This window comes from Cetorhinus maximus, chromosome 14 (genome assembly GCF_964194155.1).
Source record: "Cetorhinus maximus chromosome 14, sCetMax3.hap1.1, whole genome shotgun sequence".
In the NCBI taxonomy this organism is placed as follows: Eukaryota; Metazoa; Chordata; class Chondrichthyes; order Lamniformes; family Cetorhinidae; genus Cetorhinus; species Cetorhinus maximus.
This window is the reverse complement of record NC_135892.1, coordinates 21,992,300-22,013,349: the sequence shown is the minus strand read 5'-3', so window position 1 is coordinate 22,013,349 and position 21,050 is coordinate 21,992,300. Positions and strand designations below refer to the sequence as shown.

General features: G+C 45.4%; 1 protein-coding gene across 5 annotated transcripts in view; it reads left to right on the top strand.

Annotated features, from left to right (window-relative positions):
• The first annotated feature begins 1,717 nt into the window (after positions 1-1,717).
• Positions 1,718-21,050, top strand: part of acss1 (acyl-CoA synthetase short chain family member 1) — a 75,136-nt gene continuing 55,803 nt past the window's right edge. For 3 of the 5 annotated variants that reach the window (XR_013578655.1, XR_013578656.1, XM_078556638.1), the window contains exons 1-6: positions 1,719-2,264; positions 10,972-11,068; positions 11,946-12,145; positions 13,933-14,108; positions 18,702-18,854; positions 19,257-19,404. Coding sequence is in view for 3 of the 5 variants with exons in the window: in XM_078556638.1 (XP_078412764.1) it covers positions 1,901-2,264; positions 10,972-11,068; positions 11,946-12,145; positions 13,933-14,108; positions 18,702-18,854; positions 19,257-19,404 (1,138 nt within the window). In the remaining 2 variants the exon portion in view is untranslated. Of the gene's footprint in view, positions 2,265-10,971; positions 11,069-11,945; positions 12,146-13,932; positions 14,109-18,701; positions 18,855-19,256; positions 19,405-21,050 lie in introns of all 5 variants that reach the window. The other 2 variants (XM_078556639.1, XM_078556640.1) reach the window with 1 other exon arrangement.

Below are 21,050 nucleotides of genomic sequence, written 5' to 3'. Positions count from 1 at the left end.
TATCAGTCTGGACAGTGTGAGGGTGGACAGTGTGAGGGTGGACAGTGTCAGCCTGGACAGTGTGAGGGTGGACAGTGTCAGTCTGGACAGTGTGAGGGTGGACAGTGTCAGTCTGGACAGTGTGAGGGTGGACAGTGTCAGTCTGGACATTGTGAGGGTGGACCGTGTCACTCTGGATAGTGTGAGCATGGACAGTGTGAGTCCGGACAATGTGAGCGAGGACAGTGTGGGTGTGGACAGTGTCATTGTGGACAGTGTAAGTCTGGACAATGTGAGCATGGACACTGCGGGTGTGGACAGTGTGAGCGAAGACAGTGTGATTCTGGACAGTGTGAGCATGTAGAATGTCAGCCTGGACAGTGTGAGTGTGAATTCTGGGAGCACGGGCAGTGTCAGTCTGGATAGTTTGAGCGTGGACAGTGTTAGCAAGGACAGTGTGATCGAGGACAGCATGAACGTGGATAGTGTGAGCATGCACAGTGTGAGTCTGGATAGTATCAGTCTGGACAGTGTGAGCGTGGACAGTGTAAATCTGGACAGTGTGAGTGTAGACAGTATGATCTAGGAGAATGTGAGCATGGACAGCGTGAGCGTGGACAGCGTGAGCGTGGACAGTGTGAGCGTGGACAGTGTGAGCGTGGACAGTGTTAGTTTGGACATTGTGAGGATGGGCAGTGTCAGTCTGGACAGTGTGAGCGTGGCCTGTGTCAGTCTAGACAGTGTGAGGGTGGACAGTGTTATTCTGGACAGTGTGAGCGTGGGCAGAGTCAGTCTGGACCGTGTGAGCGTGGGCAGTGTCAGTTTGGACAGTGTGAGGGTGGACAGTGTCAGTTTGGACCATGGGAGCCTGGACAGTGTCATTCTGGACCATGGGAGCCTGGACAGTGTCAGCCTGGACCGTGGGAGTGTGGACAGTGTCAGCCTGGACAGTGTGAGGGTGGACAGTGTCAGCCTGGACAGTGTGAGCATGGACAGTGTCAGTCTGGACAGTGTGAGGGTGGACAGTGTCAGTCTGGACAGTGTGAGGGTGGACAGTGTCAGCCTGGACAGTGTGACAGTGGACAGTGTCAGCCTGGACAGTGTGAGGGTGGACAGTGTCAGTCTGGACAGTGTGAGGGTGGACAGTGTCAGCCTGGACAGTGTGAGGGTGGACAGTGTCAGCCTGGACAGTGTGAGGGTGGACAGTGTCAGCCTGGACAGTGTGAGGGTGGACAGTGTCAGTCTGGACAGTGTGAGGGTGGACAGTGTCAGCCTGGACAGTGTGAGGGTGGACAGTAAATGGTAGACATTGTAAATGATTGACCCTGTATGAGGTTGAGGGGTACCAGCTTTTTACCTGCGGTGTGTTTTATTTACTGAACATGGCCGGGGTGGAATTTGAACTGGTCCTCACTCTGGATTACGGGTCCAGTAAAATAACCAGCACCCGACCGCAACCCCATTACAATTGTTGAACATTTATGAAGAGGTGACAACCAAACATCAGCACACATGTTATAATAAGGGGAGGGAGTTGCTATAATTTTATATTTATTGTTATTTGAAGACGGGGAAATCTACTAAAAGTTGCATTGTGATATCACCCTACTTTTGTGATGTCAGGCAGGTAGAGGTAATACTTGATCTCACACTTTTCTCCCGCACTCGCTTATGTCTTGTCGATCTCTCGATATCTTTACCTCAAGGGGGCCCCGTTTAGATCAACCCTCTTCCTCCTGCACAGTTTGCTATTTTGGGCTGGACTCTACTCAGATTGGGCGCCTCCGCCTCCACTCGAAGGGAGGTTCACTTGACAGGGAATCTTCCTGAGGAATCTCCTCTCCTCCCGCCGCTGGTTTAACTCCTTCCCAGCCGAGAGCGTCCGGGCAAACTCTTCGACACTCTTGAGAGACTGGGGGGCATGGCAATGATCCTGGGGGTCAGCCGCCTGCTGCAGGTTCCCTTCAGACGCTGCCTCCCTCCCTGCGAAAGGAAGGCGGCGGAGACGAGGGTGTCTGCCCGCGGCTTGGACTCCAGGACCCGACCCTTCCACGCCACCCCTTCAGCCGCCAACATCAGCTCCTTCCTGCCGGAGGCCGGCTCCTTCCCCGGGGTAAAGTCGTACGCTGACCTGTTGGGCTTCTCCAACAGCAATCCCGAGAAGTTCTGGGGGACTCTGGCCAAGGAGAGGCTGGTGTGGGACCAGCTCTTCCACCGCGTCCACGACTGTGACTTCAGCAGAGGCTCAATCGCCTGGTTCCTGGGAGGGCGACTCAACGTGTCAGGTACAAGAACCTCTCAGCAGTGCAAGGACCTCATCTGCTCTGTGCTTTATGGATATTGTATATTCCCAATAGACACCCGAAAAAAATAGTGGGGACGTCAATCCCAGATTGGTTTAGAAAAAGGAGTTGAGTCAAAAACAAAAACAGATGAAGGAATATTCTCTCCCCTTCATAATGGTGACTCCAATGATTTAGCCATAAACAAGACACGGATCTTTGTATTTAGTGTGTACAAAGTTTCATAAACTAAAGGCAGAAAAAAAAAATCAAGATAAGCAAACCGCTTTGTTTCAGGAAATAGAAAGGTTTTGTAAACCAGATCTTCTGGGTGTTATGAGAGTGGGGAAGGAAAGTGGGATATCTCACTTTTTCATTTGCTAAGAGATGTCCAGATGATTTTGTTCCACTCCGGTCGGATGGTCAGAGGCCAGACCGACGACCCAAGATCCCACATCAGGACCCAGCGGACCCTCCGTGGGAATTGCCCGGGAAGTTTAAACTTTCGACGGCCAATACCCCTGCTCCCCGGGATCCTGAGCTCGAGTCGGACACTTGGGACAGTTCCCCGGTACTTACCCGGATAGTTACCCAGGAAATGTTGGACAGATTAAAACCTGGTCTATCACCCGGGAAACTCCAAAACCCAACCCCAAATCCCACCCCCCCCTTGACTACTGCCCCCGACACGACCACCCGCCCAAATACCCCGCAACCACCCGCCCAAATACCCCGCAACCACCCGATTGCCCCAAACTACCCTCCCGACCAGCACCTGACTACCACCACCCCGACATGACTTGGCCCTGAATTGACCTGACTACTCTCCCTGACCACCCACTATCTCCCGACCCGACTAGCCACTTATTCACCCATTCCCCCGCCTACCCCTTTCACCCACCCCACCTCATCCAACTACCCACCTACCCATCACTCCCTCACTCTCTAGTATTCGTCACAAGACTGGACCTTTAAACTCCGCTCTGATCGAATTGCCAGAGGGACACTGCATATTCCTGTGATAGCCGAGGTTGGAAGCTCCTGGAAGGAATGCGCAGGAGCAGCAGCATTGGGAGAATATTTGCACGCAGGGGCAATGGATTCAGCACTGCCCCCTGCTTGAAAGATTCAGGCTAATCGCATCTATGTTTAAATTACAACTTTAAAATAGTAAGCTGCAGTATTTTAAGATTTCAGGATCCATAACAGTTCAAACGATGAACAGGAAAAATAACTTTTAATTAGCGCCTTTTACCAACCGCAGGATTCCCTATGGTGTTTTACAGACAATCCAGCACTTTTGAATGGTAGTCAGTGTTGCAATGTAGGAAACGCGGTAGCTAATCTATCATGCACAGTAAAATCTAAACTGACACTGCAGTCCTAGTCAGTTACTATTTCCCAGCCATGTGACCTGGCTATTACCTCATTGCAGTTTGTGGGGTCTTGCTGTGTGCAAATAAGCTGCTGCATTTTTTTCATTACAACAGTGACCACACTTCACAGTTCTTAATTAGCTCCAAAGCACTTTGAGATGTCATGAATGCGCTATACCAATGCAGGTTTATTCTCTTTAATCTTGTCTCATATTCGAAGCCTTTTGCCTGGGCATCATCTTCGTGATCCATTTCTGCACTCTCCCCATGACCTTGAAATCTCTCTCAAAACTGGCAGAGTGTTGTAACTGCAACCTAACCAAGCTGCTGCTCTATTGATAACCCCAAAGGGTCATAAGTGAGGGTGAGGAGAGGGGGCAGGCATGAAAGGACAGCCTGTGGTACAAAAAAAACCATTTAGCCCACTGAAGCTCATCATTTGTTAAATATTGGAGAGGCTGTGGTTAGATGAGGGAGGCTGGACAGGACATTGGTGGGGCCCGTAATTAGATTGGAGAGGTGCTGAAAGGATATGGGTGGGGGCCGTAACTAGATTAGGGAGGTCAGAGAGTGCATTGCGGGGTCCATTATTAGTTTGAAGGGAGCAGAGAGGACAATTGGAGTGGCTGTGATTAGGTTGAGTCGGGGCTAGAGAGGACATTGTGAACTCTTATGGTTCAACTTTAGAGTCCAACAGATCTTCGCAAAGCCCTTAACACACTGGGAAGTGTCCGCGGACTGTCCAATGTGCAACTCAGGTTTAATCAAGGTTGCTAGAAGGTTCTTGCTTTTCTTCATATTTTCCTACATTTCCTGTCAGCTCTCATCGGGCAATTGAGTAGGTTGGAAGGGAGTGGGGAGGGGCCAGAGAGGATGTCAGAGAGGCTGTGAGTAGATTGGGGGACTGGAGAGGACATTGGGGCTGTGATTAGATTGGGTCGGGCCAAAGCCTACATCACTGGAGTGGCTGCAATTAGCTTGGGGGAACTTGAGGGTATATCAGAGGGGCTTTGGTTATGTTGGGGAGCCAGAAAGGACATCATGGGGCAGGAGGAGAAGTCATGGTTAGATCAGGGGGGCTGGAGAGGACATTGCGGATGGATTGTCAGTAGATTAGAGGGGGAGGTTCAATCACGCGAGGGGAGCAGGTTAGCTTGAGGGGCTGGGGTTAGCACTTTTTCTCCCCCTGGCCCACAAGCAGTGCTGTAAAGTTACCTGTTGAATCCAGTTTTTCCTGCCTTCCTTCTGCTGCTAGAGTTCCTACGCCCTGGATGTTGAAAGTAAAACTCTGCTTAAATTTGAAGCATATAGTCTTTTCAGTATATTTAAATAGCTGACTCGCCTCTGGATAGCAGGTTAGTCACCATCTCCAAGCCACTTCCATTAAAAATGGAAGTGGAACCTTTGAGGGGGAGGAATTGAGGTCGTTACCAACTTTTGAATTTTTACAACCACCTCTATTGTCATACCCATCCTAAGGTTTAAGCTACCCCCATGACTCTATTTGCCTGAGCTCAGTACTGTGCTACTAGTGAGCATAAAATGGCCATCCTGCTGCAGCTCACCACCTATGGGCCAGGTGGGTGGACTAAAGGCAAACATGGCCGTCAAGAAGGTAGGACCATGGTGGGGAAATGGAGGGGATCGTGGAGTGGAACGAAGTGCCCAGGGTGGCAGCAGCTCATATTATGCATGTGAGGCCATGGAGTGTTACTGCTACTCACGTTCTCAAGTCGCCACAGAAAAGTATTTTAAACATTACCATTTTGGGCATTTCCTGCTGGAGCACCCAGTAAAACTAGGGGAGGAGTCTTGTTGAGGTATCTGGGGTCTCACCTGCCATCTTGAGTGGTCATTAATTGGTCACTTATGGGCCTCAATTGGTGGCAGGGTGGGAAAGTCAAACATGGGCATTCCTGCCTAGGAGTTAATTTGAGTGGAGGTGGGAAAGCGGTGGGCTTCCGGTACGCTATCATCCTACCTTAGTGCATGCCCTTCTTGCTTCCAAGCTCACCACCAGTGAGAGCAGAAGATTCTGCCATTGTTGTCTATTGGAATAGTAATCAGCTTTTTATGCATGTAATTGGACCAACTCCCATTTGCATTCTAAATTGGTTTATTATGTTAGCCTTGGCTCAGCTGATAGCACTCTTGCCTCAGAATCAGAAGGCCGAGGGTTCAAGTCTCACTCCAGAGACAAGAGCAGAAAATCCTGGCTGATGCTCCACTGTAACACTGAGGGATTGTAGCAATGTGTGAGGTGTCATGTTTCAGATGAGATGTTAAATCGAGACCCCTTCGGCCCTCTCAGGTGGGTGTAAAAGATCCCATGGCACAATTTCAAAGAAGAACAGGGGCATTCTCCCTGTATCCTGGCCAACATTTATTCTTCAACCAAAAACAAATTGGTCTTTTTTCATTGCTGTTTGTGGGAATCCTGTGATGCAAAATTACCTGCTGAATTTCTTACATTACAACAGTGACTACACTTCTTAATTACTTAATTGACTGTAATGTGCTTTGGGATGTCCTGAGGTTGCGAAAGATGCTATATAAATGCAAGTTCTTTCTTTGCCATGTGTTATGACACAGCAGTTGGTAAAGCTGAGTTATTTAAAAATCCCAGACCGAAACTTTAAACAACTGTCATAACCTATATTTTAAATGGTATGTTTGAGATGCAGCTCTAAATTCAGGAATCAGACCACCAGATCTCCAGAGGTTTTATATCAAACTACGTAAGACATTTATTAATTTACACAAGTTAAATATATACACATGGCTAAAAATTACTACTATCATAACTTTTAACAAATTCCCAAACTAATCTCCATTAAGGCAACAGCAACCTATAGATTTGAAGCAGACACCAGGCAAAGCATTTTCGCCTTACAAATTCCAAATGAGGTTCCTTTTACTTTGGTTCCTTTGCAGGCACAGTGGTAGGCTTACATGCTTCGATCTTACATTGCCTCTGCCCGACACACATGAAACTGATATCTGTTATACCTAGTACATCTCATTGAATGTAAATTCTCATTGTATCACCTGCCTCTTTGAACTCCACCTCTTCTAACAATAAAACTCTATTCATAGTACCAATTTTATTAGTAATATAAACATTGCTTGGTCTCTGCTAGCTAGGTGCCAGATTTCACTCCCCTTCTTGAATGCTCTATTCAACAAAATGCAAGTGCATTCTACCTCTCTTACATCTCAAAACTAATATACATCAAAGCACCCAGACTAGCTGGCTTTAATCCAATTAAGATGCACCCACAGACTAACTCTCTATTTAAAAAAAAATAATTTCCAATAATGTTATATACATTAATAGCTTCATGACACCATGAGTGATGCCCTTATCTAAAAAAAACTATTAATCTCATTCTTGAAAATTTAAATTGCCCCAGCATCCACAGCCTTTATACTTTGTGTGAAAATCTGCTTCCTGATTTCACTCCTGAATAACCTAGCTTGAATTTTAAGATAATGTTCAGGATTTCCCCACTCGAGGAAATAGTTTCTCCATACCCATCCTATCAAATTCTTTGATCATTTTAAACACCCTATATGATCAACCCTCAATTTGCTAAACTCAAAGGGGCAAATTTTAGGAGATAGAAAAGTCTTGAGTCTGCTGATGGTCAAAAGGGCTGCCCTGCAGTGAGGATAGGCTGGGGGCTACCTTAACAAGGCAAGTGTGGGACTTGCACCCCTCAGGGAAAGGAAGTACCACCCAGGAGAGCTGCTGGCCAATCTGATTGGCCAGCAGCTCAGTGGTCCCAGCAGTACCAAAACACAGCAGTGGCCGCTGCTGGGACTACAAGCAGTCCCAAGAAGAAGATCCGTGGATACTGGACTTACAGGTAAGTCTGGGGATTTTGGTCAGGGAGGGCTTGGTGACACAGGGGGGTTAGGTTCTTGCGGGGTGGGGATTGGGTTTTGGAGGCCGGGTGGAGGAGGCACAAAGGGAGGGTGGGGGTATAATCTTGGGGGTGCCTCAGATGGGCACAGGGGAACCCCAAAGGAGGTACACCACCACCCCCCCCACTCTCCTCCCCCCCTCCCCACCCACCGTCCCTGCCCCTCTTCTTTTCGCCTTTTAACCAGAGTTGCAATAGTAAGGGCCTGGCTTCCTTCATTCCATCTTCCCCAGTCACAAGTATTATTGCGGCTGAGGCGGAACAAGTTAATTAACTGGATATTAATTGGCCAGGTAAGGACCTCAATATGCTGAAGGGAAGTCAGGCTGGCTGATGCCTTTGCACACCTACCGTAATGTGGGGGGCAGCTTGGGGGTGGGTGGGAAGGCGGTAGGCTGGTCACCTGTTTTATTTTATGTGCCCCCCCACCAGCGAATATGCCAATTGTGTGCTGTAAAATTCTCCCCTAAGGGAATACAAACCAAATTTATGCAACTGCCCTCATAATCTAACCCTTTAAAATCAATATCATTCTGGTGAATATGCGGTCCCATCACCAAAGCTAATACATCTTTTCCAAGGTGCCATGCCCAAATCTGAATGCAGCACTTCTGATGGAGTCTGGCCAAGGCTCTGCACAACTAAAGCAATAGATTGAACTGATGAATCCAGTTACAGTAATAGCAAAGGCAAAGCCAGTTTGGCAGCAGCTGAATAATGCAAGATTGAGCTGCCTAGGCAAAACACTATAACTTGGCTGCATGCCAATTTTAGCTTTACCTATTATTTTGTACTGTAGTGCCTCAATGCCACCGTTGGCAATGTAACCTATTTCTGAAAGGCGGCTTTAAGTGCTCTTTGTTTTTCCCCTGTGATGTACTTTGAAGCATCTCGCTGACCACAGCCAAATCACAAATATTTGATGTCTGTCATCATAAATAATGCATTATTTTCCTTTGGACTATCGTCATGTGCTTAGCAGGTGACTGAACAACCATCAACAGGACATGGGGAGAGTGGAGGAGTTAGAAGTAGTGAAATGAGTTCAGGGAAGCAGTGTAGGTCATTGTAGGCAACACTGAGTAACATGAAAAACCACTACTTCTTGATGAAGGAACAAGTTGCTCCATGTACTTAAAATTATACATTCGAAAGAGATTTAATCTCTGCTGAATTTAAGCCACATTTGTAATTTATCTGTCAGAGGTTTTATCCTATGTTTGCTTTTCACCCATTGTTAAGACTAAGAGATAAACTTTCAAATACTGGAAAGTGGAAACAAAGTTAGAAAATACTTTCAACAAAATACTTCAAACTGCCAATTTTGAGCCATCATCAAGACTACCTACTTCCAGCCCCTCTCCACCTGTAACATTGACCTGGATTTAATGTTCCCCACATGGGTCCCATGCACAGGTTGGAGAGCCATTAAGAAACCCATATCACTTCCATGGGGGAAGACTGAACAAATTAAATGACTTAACTGGTCAGCATCAGGCCTTCCCCGGGCTTTAGGACCCCGACGGTTGCTGCTTTTAGTGCTCCAGGGACTTCACCAGGGATTGTTGTTCGATCCCTGGACTCAGGTGAGAGCAGGCTGGGGGTCACGAGGAGGGGGGGGCGGTCACAGGAATATGATCAGGAAGGTGGCTTTCAGCAGCCCTCATTCCCAAAGCTGAGCTCTCAGTCGGACACAGAGTGCCTGACAAGAGACTCTGCTCTTGTAGACTGCTAACAAACCTGACGGGGCTTGCCTCTGAGAGGCACAGAAAAGCTGTGTGACTCCCAACTAATCCCTGAGCCACCACTAATTTCTGTTGGGCTCAAGGTTAATTGGTGTCAATTAGTTCATTAATGAGCCTAACTGACATCCCACCATGAGTGGGCGAATTTCTTGCATTGGGCCCTTCCAGCCTCTGACTTAATCATAGGAGGTTTTTCTGCTATCGAGAGACTGATGAGTGGCCTCTCCCACAATTAAGTGGGTCCAGCCATCATGTTTCCCATTACGATGGGCAGAATTAAATTCCACCCATTGTCTATCTCTACCCCTGCATCAGCTCATCCGCTGCTGAAACCCTCATCCATACTTCTGCCACCTGTAGATTTGACTTATGGCTAGTGTCCCATCTTTCACTAGTCGTGAACCTCAGTTCATCCAAAACTCTACCGCCCGTTTCTTAATTTGTGGCATAATTTGTGGCATGTCCTGTTCACCCATCACCACTGTGCTTGCTGACTTGCCATTGCCTCCCAGACCCTGAACATCTCCACTTAAAAACTCTCATTCTTGTGTTTAAATCCTCCATGGCCTTGTCTCTCCACATCTGTAGCCTCTTTTAGCCCTACAACTACTGAGAACTGAGCTCCTCCAATTCTGGTCTCTTGCACATACCCCACTTTCTTCACCCTAGCACTGTGGCCGTGCCTTCGGCCATCTAGGACCTAAACTCTGGAATTCCCCCTGTAAACCTCACTGCCTCTTCACCTATCCACCAACCCCCTCTCTTTAAGACATATCTTAAAACCCACCTCTTTGCTGAGCTTTAGTTATCATTCCTGATATCTCTGTCTTTGGCACATCATCAATTTTTGTATGATTACACTTCTGTGAAGCATCTTGGGACATAACACTATGTGAAATACACATTAATTGCAGATTGAGGAGGTGGATTGGTAACCAGAGACACAACTTTAAGATAATTGATGAAAGAACCAGAGGAGAGATGAGGAGAACTTTTTTTGCACAGGAAATCGTTATGATCTGGATGACAGTGCCTGAAAGGATGGCGAAATTAGATTCAATAGTGAATTTCAAAAGGGAAAGGATATATACATGAAAAGGAAATATTTTCAGGGCTTGGGGGGAAAGAACGAGGGAGTAGAACTAATTGGGTAGCTCTTTCAAAAGCTAACACGTGAATGATGGGCCAAATGGCCTCATCCTGTGATGTAAGATTCTAAGATAAGCACCAGCATAATCTGTGTGAAGCAAATACATTAACATGTTTAGTGCTTCTGCAGGATTTTTGGAAAGGAATTTTTAATATTTATATGACTCCCTCTATGTTTATCATGAATCTAAAATTGTCTCTACAACCCTCCAAGGAGAGAGGTCTGAATGTTGTTCACATTTCTTGTTAACAACATTTCTTGTAGTATGCAGTGGTATAACCCTAAACATCTCTGCCTCTCTAACCTCTTTTAATACCCTCTTTAAAACCTACCACTTTGACCAAGCTTTTGTTTGGCAATATTCCTGTGAAGCATCTTGGGATATTTTACTGTATTGATGGTTGTTATTAAACGCACTATATAAATACAACTTGTGGTTGTTGGTACTTTGCATTAAATTGTCATCTCTAAGTTATCATTTAGCTTACATTAATAATTTTGATTTATTCTCAGTGAATTGTTTAGATCGCCATGCCAAGCATTCCCCCAACAGGGTGGCTTTGATCTGGGAGAGGGATGAACCAGGCACTGAATTAAGGATTACATACAGGTACAACCTTTAGTACACAATAGTTCTTTAAAGCAATTTAATGGACAATCTTAAATGTGGTCATGCTTGTAGAAAGGTGTGAAATTGAATTAGTTAATTCATTCATTAATCTGGGCCTGCTGGATTATCATGACAAAAAAAATGTTTCATTAATGTTCTTCCACAAAGAGAATCTGAAATTGTCAGGCCTACATGTGAGTCCAATCCCACACTCCTGATTACTAATCCTCTCAGGGCATGTAAAAATGAGTAATAAATATGACCTTGCCAGCGTTTCCCACAAACAAATAAAACAAAATGGAAACTAACAATATCCATCTGGTTTAAAGCATTAGCCTCACATTATGACTGAATATGGAATCTTCATAAGGAATTTTAAAAATTGTTTACTACTTTCTATGCTTCAGGAGGGAAGGTAGAGTCCAGGACAGGGAAGGCCTACATTTCCCTTGTGGGGCCGAGAAGTACATTCCTGGAAATAAATAAACTTACTTCCAGGAAAGTTTAAAACAAAGCAAAATTTTACACTTAGCTGGAAAGGCCTCCCCAAACTCCAATCCTGCTTATTGGTGCCAGGGCAACTCTTTACTGGATTAAGTGACATAACAGAATCCCAATGTGCATAAGTGTATGAGGCCCCTGTCTGATCCAGGCAGACGCCTCATATGCCTGTAAAATCAGCTATTTTCAAATTGGAACAGAGCGGTTGTTTAGGTTGTTTAACCCACTCCATTTTAATTGCCACCCTGCTGCCTGGTGGAAGCTGGGTGATTGTCGACAATCACCCCTGCCCCACCCTCCCCCCCACCCCCCATCTCTCCTCCCCCCCCTCCCCCCCCCAACACACTAATTAGTAAATGGACATTTTATGTTACAGGGAACTTTTGGAGATGACATGCAAGCTGGCCAACACTTTAAAGCGTCACGGGGTGCAGAAAGGGGACAGAGTTGCCATCTATCTCCCAGTATCTCCCATAGGCATAGCTGCAATGTTGGCTTGTGCGAGGATTGGTGCTGTGCACACTGTGATCTTTGCAGGGTTCAGTAGTCAAGCACTGAGTGGAAGGATCCGTGATGGTAGGTGAACAAAGGTCTTTCACATCTTTTATTGTTTATTAATTTGTTTAAGAGTTACATTAGTGTAATGATAATGGTGTAATGTAATGGTGTAGTGGTAATGCCACTGGACAAGTAATCCAGAGACCCAGTCTACTGCTGTGGGGTCATGGGTTCAAATCCCACCATGGCAGCTGGTGGAATTTAAATTGAATTAATTAATAAAAGCTCTGGAATTGAAAGCTCGTCTCTGCAGTAGTAATGATGAAACTCTCATTGATTGTCATAAAACCCATCTGGTTCACAAGTGTCCTTTAGGGAAGGTAATCTGCCATTTTACCTGATCTGGTCTACATGTGACTCCAGACCCACAGTAATATGATTGACTCTGAACTGTCATTCTGAACTAGCCTAGCAAGCCGCTGAGTTGTCAAGGGCAATTATGGGGGGGCAACACTTGCCTGCGATGCCCATATCCCATGAAAGAATATTAAAAAGTCGTATACCTGGACCATCCACATGAAACCATCTCATTGGTATTTGCTTAATTAACATCAGTTTATCTGATCAACATATTTAATTAATGTGCAAGAATGTCCCATTCTGTCTGTGATTTAATTGACAACCAAAGTAATGGAAATGTATAGGCCCATTGAGGAATATATATTCAAAAGCAAAATATTATGGTTGCTGGAAATCGGAAATAAAAACAAAAAATGTTGGAAATAATGAACAGGTCTGGCAGCATCTGGGGAGAGAAGAACGGAGTTAACATTTCGGTTCATGATCACTGCTGAGTATTTCCAGCATTTTCTGTTTTTATTTAAGGAAATGTATATGCTTTTTTGTGTGATGAAAATAGAATTTACACAGGGGAAGTAAGGAACATTTTGCTAATATAACTTATATTATGTTACATAGTCACCTTGAATTATATTTGGCTTTGAATTGCTGTAGCCATTATCTTTAGGCCAGGGAAGTAGCTAATACACAACACTGTACAAATTCATCTCTGTTTCCAAAGGATCACTTGTCTTCCACTAATTTCTGAATAGCGACTGTTACATGAATAATGAGAGCAAGTTTATTCTGTAGTTGGGCAGATCCTTCTTTGGAATGTTCACGTGGACTAGTCGAAAGATGTGCTGATCAGTGACTGTTCGAGTTGACAAAGAAGCCCTTGTGATTTATTTGTCCTGGCCTCATTTGAATTTGGGGCAAGCAAGCTGTGGACACTAAAAGGGGCCTCCAGATGCAGCTTGCCATACTTCGACCTCGAGGATAGAAGCCGGATGGGATGCTGGCATAAGTATGAGGGGATGAGGAGGCTGGACTGACAGTAGCAGGCAGTGTTTTATGTAACTAGGATGTGGCTACCAGTGCAATCAGCAAGAATACTGCTGAATCCACCTAGAAACACTATATTCTAAACTCTGCGAGAGGCTTGCGGAAAGTCTTACAGATTACTGGACAATGTAAGAAACATGTTCTGATAACAAGATTTTGGGCTAAAAATTCATCTAGAGAGGAGAAAAGAGGGGCCATAGCAAACTCTAGAAAGCCTGAGGTAGGTCCGACACTGACTCCACTCGCTGTTGCCCAATAGCTGGAAGGAGTGTTAACAAACGCAAGGGGCCTAGTACCTAGTTCAGGTGGCTGCCTGGAGATACTGAATGTTACTTAAGGCCACAATTGTGTCAGCTGTATTACAGTTGACCTTGGGATGTGTCACATTGTATAATTACATATCATTAGCATCATTTAAAAGAAACAGTGCCTCATGAGGGTGTTTGTCTTTCACTAATTAGCCCAATGCAAGGTCGTCATCACCTGCAATCAAGGAGTCCGTGGTGGTTGTGTTATTGAGCTGAAGAAGATGGTGGATGAGGCAGTAAAGACATGTCCCACCGTAAAGCATGTCTTTGTAACACAGAGAACGGACAATAAGGTTGCTATGAGTAACATCGACATACCACTTGAAGAAGTAAGTCATCATGAAAGTAATGCGTTTGAACTTAAGTGAGCCTCTTTTGGTGCTTGGAAGGTTTACCTTTTTTATATGTAAAGTTGAGATGAGTAAAAGTTGCTACTTTGTAAAATCTGTTAGGTGTAATATCAACTGTTATTAGAAAAACAGTACAGATGTCCACTATAAAATCCAATCAAAGCAGAAAAGCACAGTAATACTTAGAAAGAAGCTCTTGTATTTATACAGTGCCTTTTATGACCTCAGAACATCCCAAAGCACTTTATAGTCAATCAAGTACTTTGAAGTGTAGCCACTGTTGCTGATAGCACAGCAGCCAATCTGCTCACAGCAAGGTCCTCCAAACAACCATGTCATGATCATCTGTTTTAGTGAAGTGCTTTGAATGATAAATATTGAGCAGGACGGTGGGGAAAACTTTCCTGCTCTTCGAATAATACCATGGGATCTTTTACATGCACGAAAGGGTAGATGGGGTCTCAGTTTAATGCCACATCCAAAAAAAGGCACTTCTGATGGTGTCTCACTCCCTCAGTATTGCATTATTGTCAGCGAATGTGGCCCAATGTGGCTAATTGCATTTCTGCTTAGTAAATAAAAATGAATGACAGGCATGAATCATGGCAAACAGTGCCTATCAATTATTTTCAAGCAGAACTAGACCATGAGGTGAGGAAAACCCCAGTGGTGGAAAGTGTTGCACCAAATTCACCTGGCCCTCCCAGAGCATGCTATCTGTACCACATATCATATCTCAGTAACCGGTAATTCAGAAAACTTGATTAACAATTCTGAAAATGTAAGCTCAAATCTTGCCAGAGCAGTGGCAATAAAAAGTCGGTACCCGTTCTTGTGGAGACAAAATCCTATCTTCCCACGGAGGGCACCCTCCATCGTGTTGTGTGGCACTACCACTGTGCTAACTGGGATAGATTCAGAACAGATCCAGCAGCTAAAAACTGGGCATCCATGAATTGTTGTGGGGCATCAACAGCAGCAGAATTATTAATTATTCAAATGCAATCTGCAACCTCATGGCCCAGCATAGCCATCGCTCTTCCATTACCATTAACCCAGAGGCCTAACCCTGGTTCAATGAGGAATGTAGGAGACAGGGTAACCAATCATCCCAGAGTTTATGGATTGTCCCGTAATTGGGCATGTTGTCCTGTGTTGCTTGAGGCTGGGATGCTGCTTTTCGCATATTTGAGATGTCAGAGCTTTGTGCATGTGCAGTACACACCTCTTCGATCTTCTCTTTGGCAGCCTGAAGAGCTCTGGTAGCTTCCCCCCACCCTACCCCCCACAGCTCTTGCAGCAGCCACCCCCATAACTGGTGGAACTACAACACAAGACCATACGTATACTAGAAAGCAGCATACTACAGACAAAGCTAAATGATCCTATGACCAACGGATCTGATCTAAGCTCTGCAGTCCAGCTACATTCAGTCATGAACAGTGGTGGACAATTAAACAACTAACTGGAGGAAGGGGCTCCACAGACATCCCCATCATCAATGGTGGCAGAGCCCAGCATGTCAATGCAAAAGACAAGGGGCGGGATTTTCCGGCCCCTCCTGCTGGAGGGACCTTTCAGACCCACCAAAGTCAAAGGGGATTTGAATGGCCCACCACATCTGCCTTGGGGAAATCCACCACGGCGGGGCCGGAAAATGCTGGCCAAGGATGAAACGTATGTAACATCTCCTCCTGAGGCCTCTCACATTTTAAAAAAATTAGCTCACGGGATGTGAGCATTGCTGGCTAGGCCAGCATTTATTGCCCATCCTTAATTGCCTTTGAGAAGGTGGTGGTGAGCTGCCTTCCTGAACCTCTTGCAGTCCATGTGGTGTAGGTACATCTACAGTGATGTTAGGGAGGGATGTCCAGGATTTTGACACAGTCACATTGAAGGAATGGCGATGTAGTTCCAAGTCAGGATTGTATGTGGCCTGGAGGGGAACTTGCAGGTGATGGTGTTCCTATGTATCTGATGCCCTTGTCCTTCTAGGTGGTAGTGATTGCGGGTTTGGAAGATGCTGTCGAAGGAGTCTTGGTGAGTTGCAGCAGTGCATCTTGTAGATGATACACGCTGCTGCCATTGTGCATTGATGGTGGAGGTAGTGAATGTTTAAGGTGGTGGATGAGGTGCCAGTCAAGAGGGCTGCATTGTCCTGGATGGTGTCAAGCTTCTTGAGTGTTGTTGGAGCTGCACTCATCCAGGCAAGAGCAGTGTATTCCATCACACTCCTGACTTGTTCCTTGTAGATGGTAAACTGGCTTTGGGGAGTCAGGAGGTGGGTTACTTGGAGCAGAATTCCCAGCCTCTGACTTGCTCTTGTAGCCAGAATATTTATATGGCTAGTCCATTTTAGTTTCTGGTCAATGGTAGTCCCTAGGATGTTGATAGTGGGGGATTCTGCAGAAGTAATGCCATTGAAAGTCAGGGGAAGATGGTTGGATTCTCACTTGTTGGAGGTGGTCATTGCCTGGCACTCGTGTGGCACGAATGTTACTTGTCACTTATCAGCCCAAGCCTGAATGTTGTCCAGGTTTTGCTGCATATGGACATGTACTGCTTCAGCATCGGAGGAGTCACGAATAGCGCTAGACATTGTATAATCATCAGCGAACATCTGCACTTCTGACCTTATGATTGAGGAAAATAACTAAATTTACTGAATGACCCCCAAATAATAATTCACCAACAAGATTCCATTTTTCGTAGCTTTTACTTTAACATGAATCAGAACCAATGCAAATTATGCACGAATTAACAGGCAAATGATGCTTCAAATAAAAAGGTGAATTTCACCTTAAATAGTCGATCCAATGAAGGTATGGCTTACTAACCACAAGCATTCACAAATGTGGCCCCACATAGCTACTGCTCTACAATACGCTGTTCTTTATTCACACAAAGTAGGTCAGAGCCCTATCCAACTACTGCTTTCACTTTCAATTTTCAGGGGTACAATTATTATCAGCAAGACACACTTCTATGAACCCTCTCTCCCTCAGGTCACAAAAGCCCTGATGGTGTAGCTCTCTAGAGTTCCTTTTCAACCGACCAACTAATAACACCCCCATTCATGGTTCTGAGAAAAACACCCAGCTCTTTATATTCTCCAAGCCATTCACTCAACTTTCCAGTTTTTATAACTTTTTAGCCAGCTCACATAGTGCCTCCAAGAATTCTTGTCTCCTTTTCTGCCAAACAGCCTGGCCTGAGAGAGATTTGCTTCTTCTCCTCACAAGAATTTGGTGAGTTCCTCTTTCTGTCTCTTGTCTGCTTTCTCTTTGTGCCTGCATCTGTGCTTTCATCTTCTAGCTCCTCTGCTTGTAGCCCTCCTTTGTGTCTGCCAGTTACATGACTTCTTTCTTAATTTCATTCCTGTTGGTACTGTTTCTAGTCAAGGGTGGCCAGTATTTCTTATTATCCCAGAAAATTAAATTTACAGTTACTTTTACAATCGATGCAAACTCTTAAAAGTCCTTTTCAAACATTCTTGAAAACAATTACAGATTCCACAGACCTTTTAAAGAAATTACAAATTTTCCTTACTGCACTACTTCCAGGTTGAAGGTTTTCACATTGTCCATACTTGCTGGGATGAGTGCAGCTCCAACACCCAAGGAGTTTGACACTATCCAGGACAATCCAGCTTGCTTGATTGTCATCCTATGCACCACCTTAAACACTCATTCCCTTCACCACTGACACACAGTGGCAGCAGTTTACAAGATGCACTGCAGCATCTCTCCAAGGCTGTTTTGACAGTCCCTTCCAAACCTGAGGCCTCTACCACAAAGTCAGCAAGAACAAGATCAGCATGGGCAAGGAAACATCACCGCCTGCAAGTTCCCCTCCAAGTCACACACCATTCTGACTTAGGACTATATTGCCATTCCTAACTGTCGCTGGGCCAAAATCCCGAATCCCCTCCCTAACAGCACTGTAGGTGTTCCTACATCACACGGAGTGCTGTGGTTTAAGAAGGTGGCTCACCACCACTTTCTCAAGGATAATTAAGAATGGACAATAAATTCTGGCCTTGCCAGAGATACCCACATTTCATGAATGAGCCAGGAGAAAAGTAAAAGTGACACTGAGCTGTTGTTAAAAAACCCAGCTGGTTCCCTCATGTCCTTTTGGGAATGAAACCCAATTGACTCCTAACTTCCCTCTGAAATTGTCTAGTAAACCACTCAGTTATATCAAATCATTCACCAGAGGTTTCAAAAAGGCAGCCCACCACCATCTTCCCAGGATAACTAGGGATGGTGACCTTGCCAGTGATACCCACTTTCCCAGAATTAACTAAAATGAAATGTTTAGTTTCCTGTAGTTTGCATCAGTTCCATTTATAGTTCTTATCCCTTCCCCTCACCCATTATGATTCTAGTGAGATTAAAGAACTGGGCAATTACAGAAGTAAAAGATTTGCGTATCTACCCTCAGAATGTAAGTGTGTTTCACATATTTGTCATGCTTAAATATATTGATGACACTAAATGGTTGTTAAAACATTTTGCGCTAGAATAATGCATCAGCTGAGAAGGAAGATCTGACCTTTTTTTTCTTTAGGAGATGGAGAAAGAGGAACCAGTGTGTGATCCTGAGTCCATGGACAGTGAGGACTTTCTCTTCCTGTTGTATACCTCTGGAAGTACAGGAAAACCCAAGGGCCTAGTCCATACACAGGCCGGTTATCTGCTGTATACATCTCTCACTCACAAGGTATGAGTAGGACAGGAGGGTGAGCTCATTGTTTTCCGCTAGTACCTTCTATCGACTAATATTAACTTAGAGGGAAATTTCTGTAGATGTACAACTGGCATAAAAGCCAATCTCGCAGATAATTATCAGTGTCACATGAGGGGACATGTCTAAATAATTTTTCACTTTATTTATAAAAAAGTTTCATTATGTACTTAATCTCCCTGGGGCAGCTCCATGCCTCAGGGAGATTGTTGCACGCGAAAGAGTATGTATTAACTGTTTGTAAGTCAGTACCCCAGGGTGTATTTTCAAGGCCTTGCTGTTGTTTGTTATTTGTAAAGTGAATTTTTAAGTACTGTAATGTTGTTGCTGTTCGAGGTTCTAACGTGTAATATATAACACACAAATGTTATCTTTTAGTGCGTCTTTGATTATCAAGAAGGTGATATTCATGGCTGTATGGCAGATATTGGCTGGATTACAGGGCACAGTTATGTGGTCTATGGCCCACTCTGCAATGGTGCCACTACCGTGTTGTTTGAGAGCACACCTACCTACCCAAACCCAGGTAAGCACGTCAATGACTATCATCAAAAAAATACATTTCATAAACCTGTTAGCGCTCCGTATGATTGGTGGTACACTGAAGGGAAATAAATGGGAACTTGGGGTGGTGGGGGCAAGAGGCGGTGGTGATTTTAACTCCCAGCTGGTGTCTGCCGAGAAGCTAGGTTTCAGATGGATTCTTGCAACTTTGCCATTCAGTTTGGAGTTAAAATATTCAGGGTCTGATAACCGCATAAAACCCTGATCTGATTATTTAAAATATGATCTCGCCCTCACCAGGCGGGCATCTTTGTTGCCTGTTTCAAGCAGCAGGTTAAAATGGAAAACAGCAGGATCCAGGCTAGGCATTGGCAGGCAAGTCACCTGATTGATTTACATGCTCACTCTGCCTTGTTGGTTTCCACAGGGCAGGTTGAGTTAAAATGAACCCTACGGTGCTTCTTGGACACCATCTCTAAACACCCACCTCTAAAATGTTCAATGGCCTAAAGCTGTGAGATTAGAGCACATTCCTGGCTTCTCAGGGGTATGGGGTATGTGGAACATTCCTTGTTCCAGTCCTACTCCGGCCCCCTCCCACAACTCTTTCTCCGGTACATCGATGATTACTTCGGTGCTGCTTCATGCTCTCGTCGGGACCTGGAAAAATTTATTAATTTTGCTTCCAATCTCCACCCCTCCATCATTTTCACATGGTCCATCTCTGACACTTCTCTTCCCTTCCTTGACCTCTCTGTCTCAATTTCTGATGATAGACTGTCCACCAATATCCATTACAAGCCTACCGACTCCCACAGCTACCTTGACTACAGCTCCTCACACCCCGCTTCCTGTAAGGACTCCATCCCATTCTCTCAGTTCCTTCACCTCCGTCGCATCTGTTCTGATGACGCTACCTTCAAAAACAGCTCCTCTGACATGTCCTCCTTCTTCCTTAACCGAGGTTTTCCACCCACGGTCGTTGGCAGGGCCCTCAACCGTGTCCGGCCCATATCCCGCGCATCCTCCCTCACACCTTCTCCTCCTTCCCAGAAACATGATAGGGTCTCCCTTGTCCTCACTTATCACCCCACCAGCCTCCGCATTCAAAGGATCATCCTCCGCCATTTCCGCCAACTCCAGCATGATGCCACCACCAAACACATCTTCCCTTCACCCCCACTGACGGCATTCCATAGGGATCGTTCCCTCCGGGACACCCTGGTCCACTCCTCCATCACCCCCTACTCCTCAACCCCCACCTATGGCACCTCCCCATGCCCACGCAGAAGATGCAACACCTTCCCCTTCACTTCCTCTCTCCTCACCGTCCAAGGGCGCAAACACTCCTTTCAAGTGAAGCAGCATTTCACTTGCATTTCCCCTAACTTAGTCTACTGCATTCGTTGCTCCCAATGCGGTCTCCTCTACATTGGAGAGACCAAACGCAAACTGGGCGACCGCTTTGCAGAACACCTGCGGTCTGTCCGCAAGAAAGACCCAAACCTCCCTGTCGCTTGCCATTTTAACACTCCACCCTGTTCTCTTGCCCACATGTCTGTCCTTGGCTTGCTGCATTGTTCCAGTGAAGCCCAACGCAAACTGGAGGAACAGCACCTCATCTTCCAACTAGGCACTTTACAGCCTTCCGGGCTGAATATTGAATTC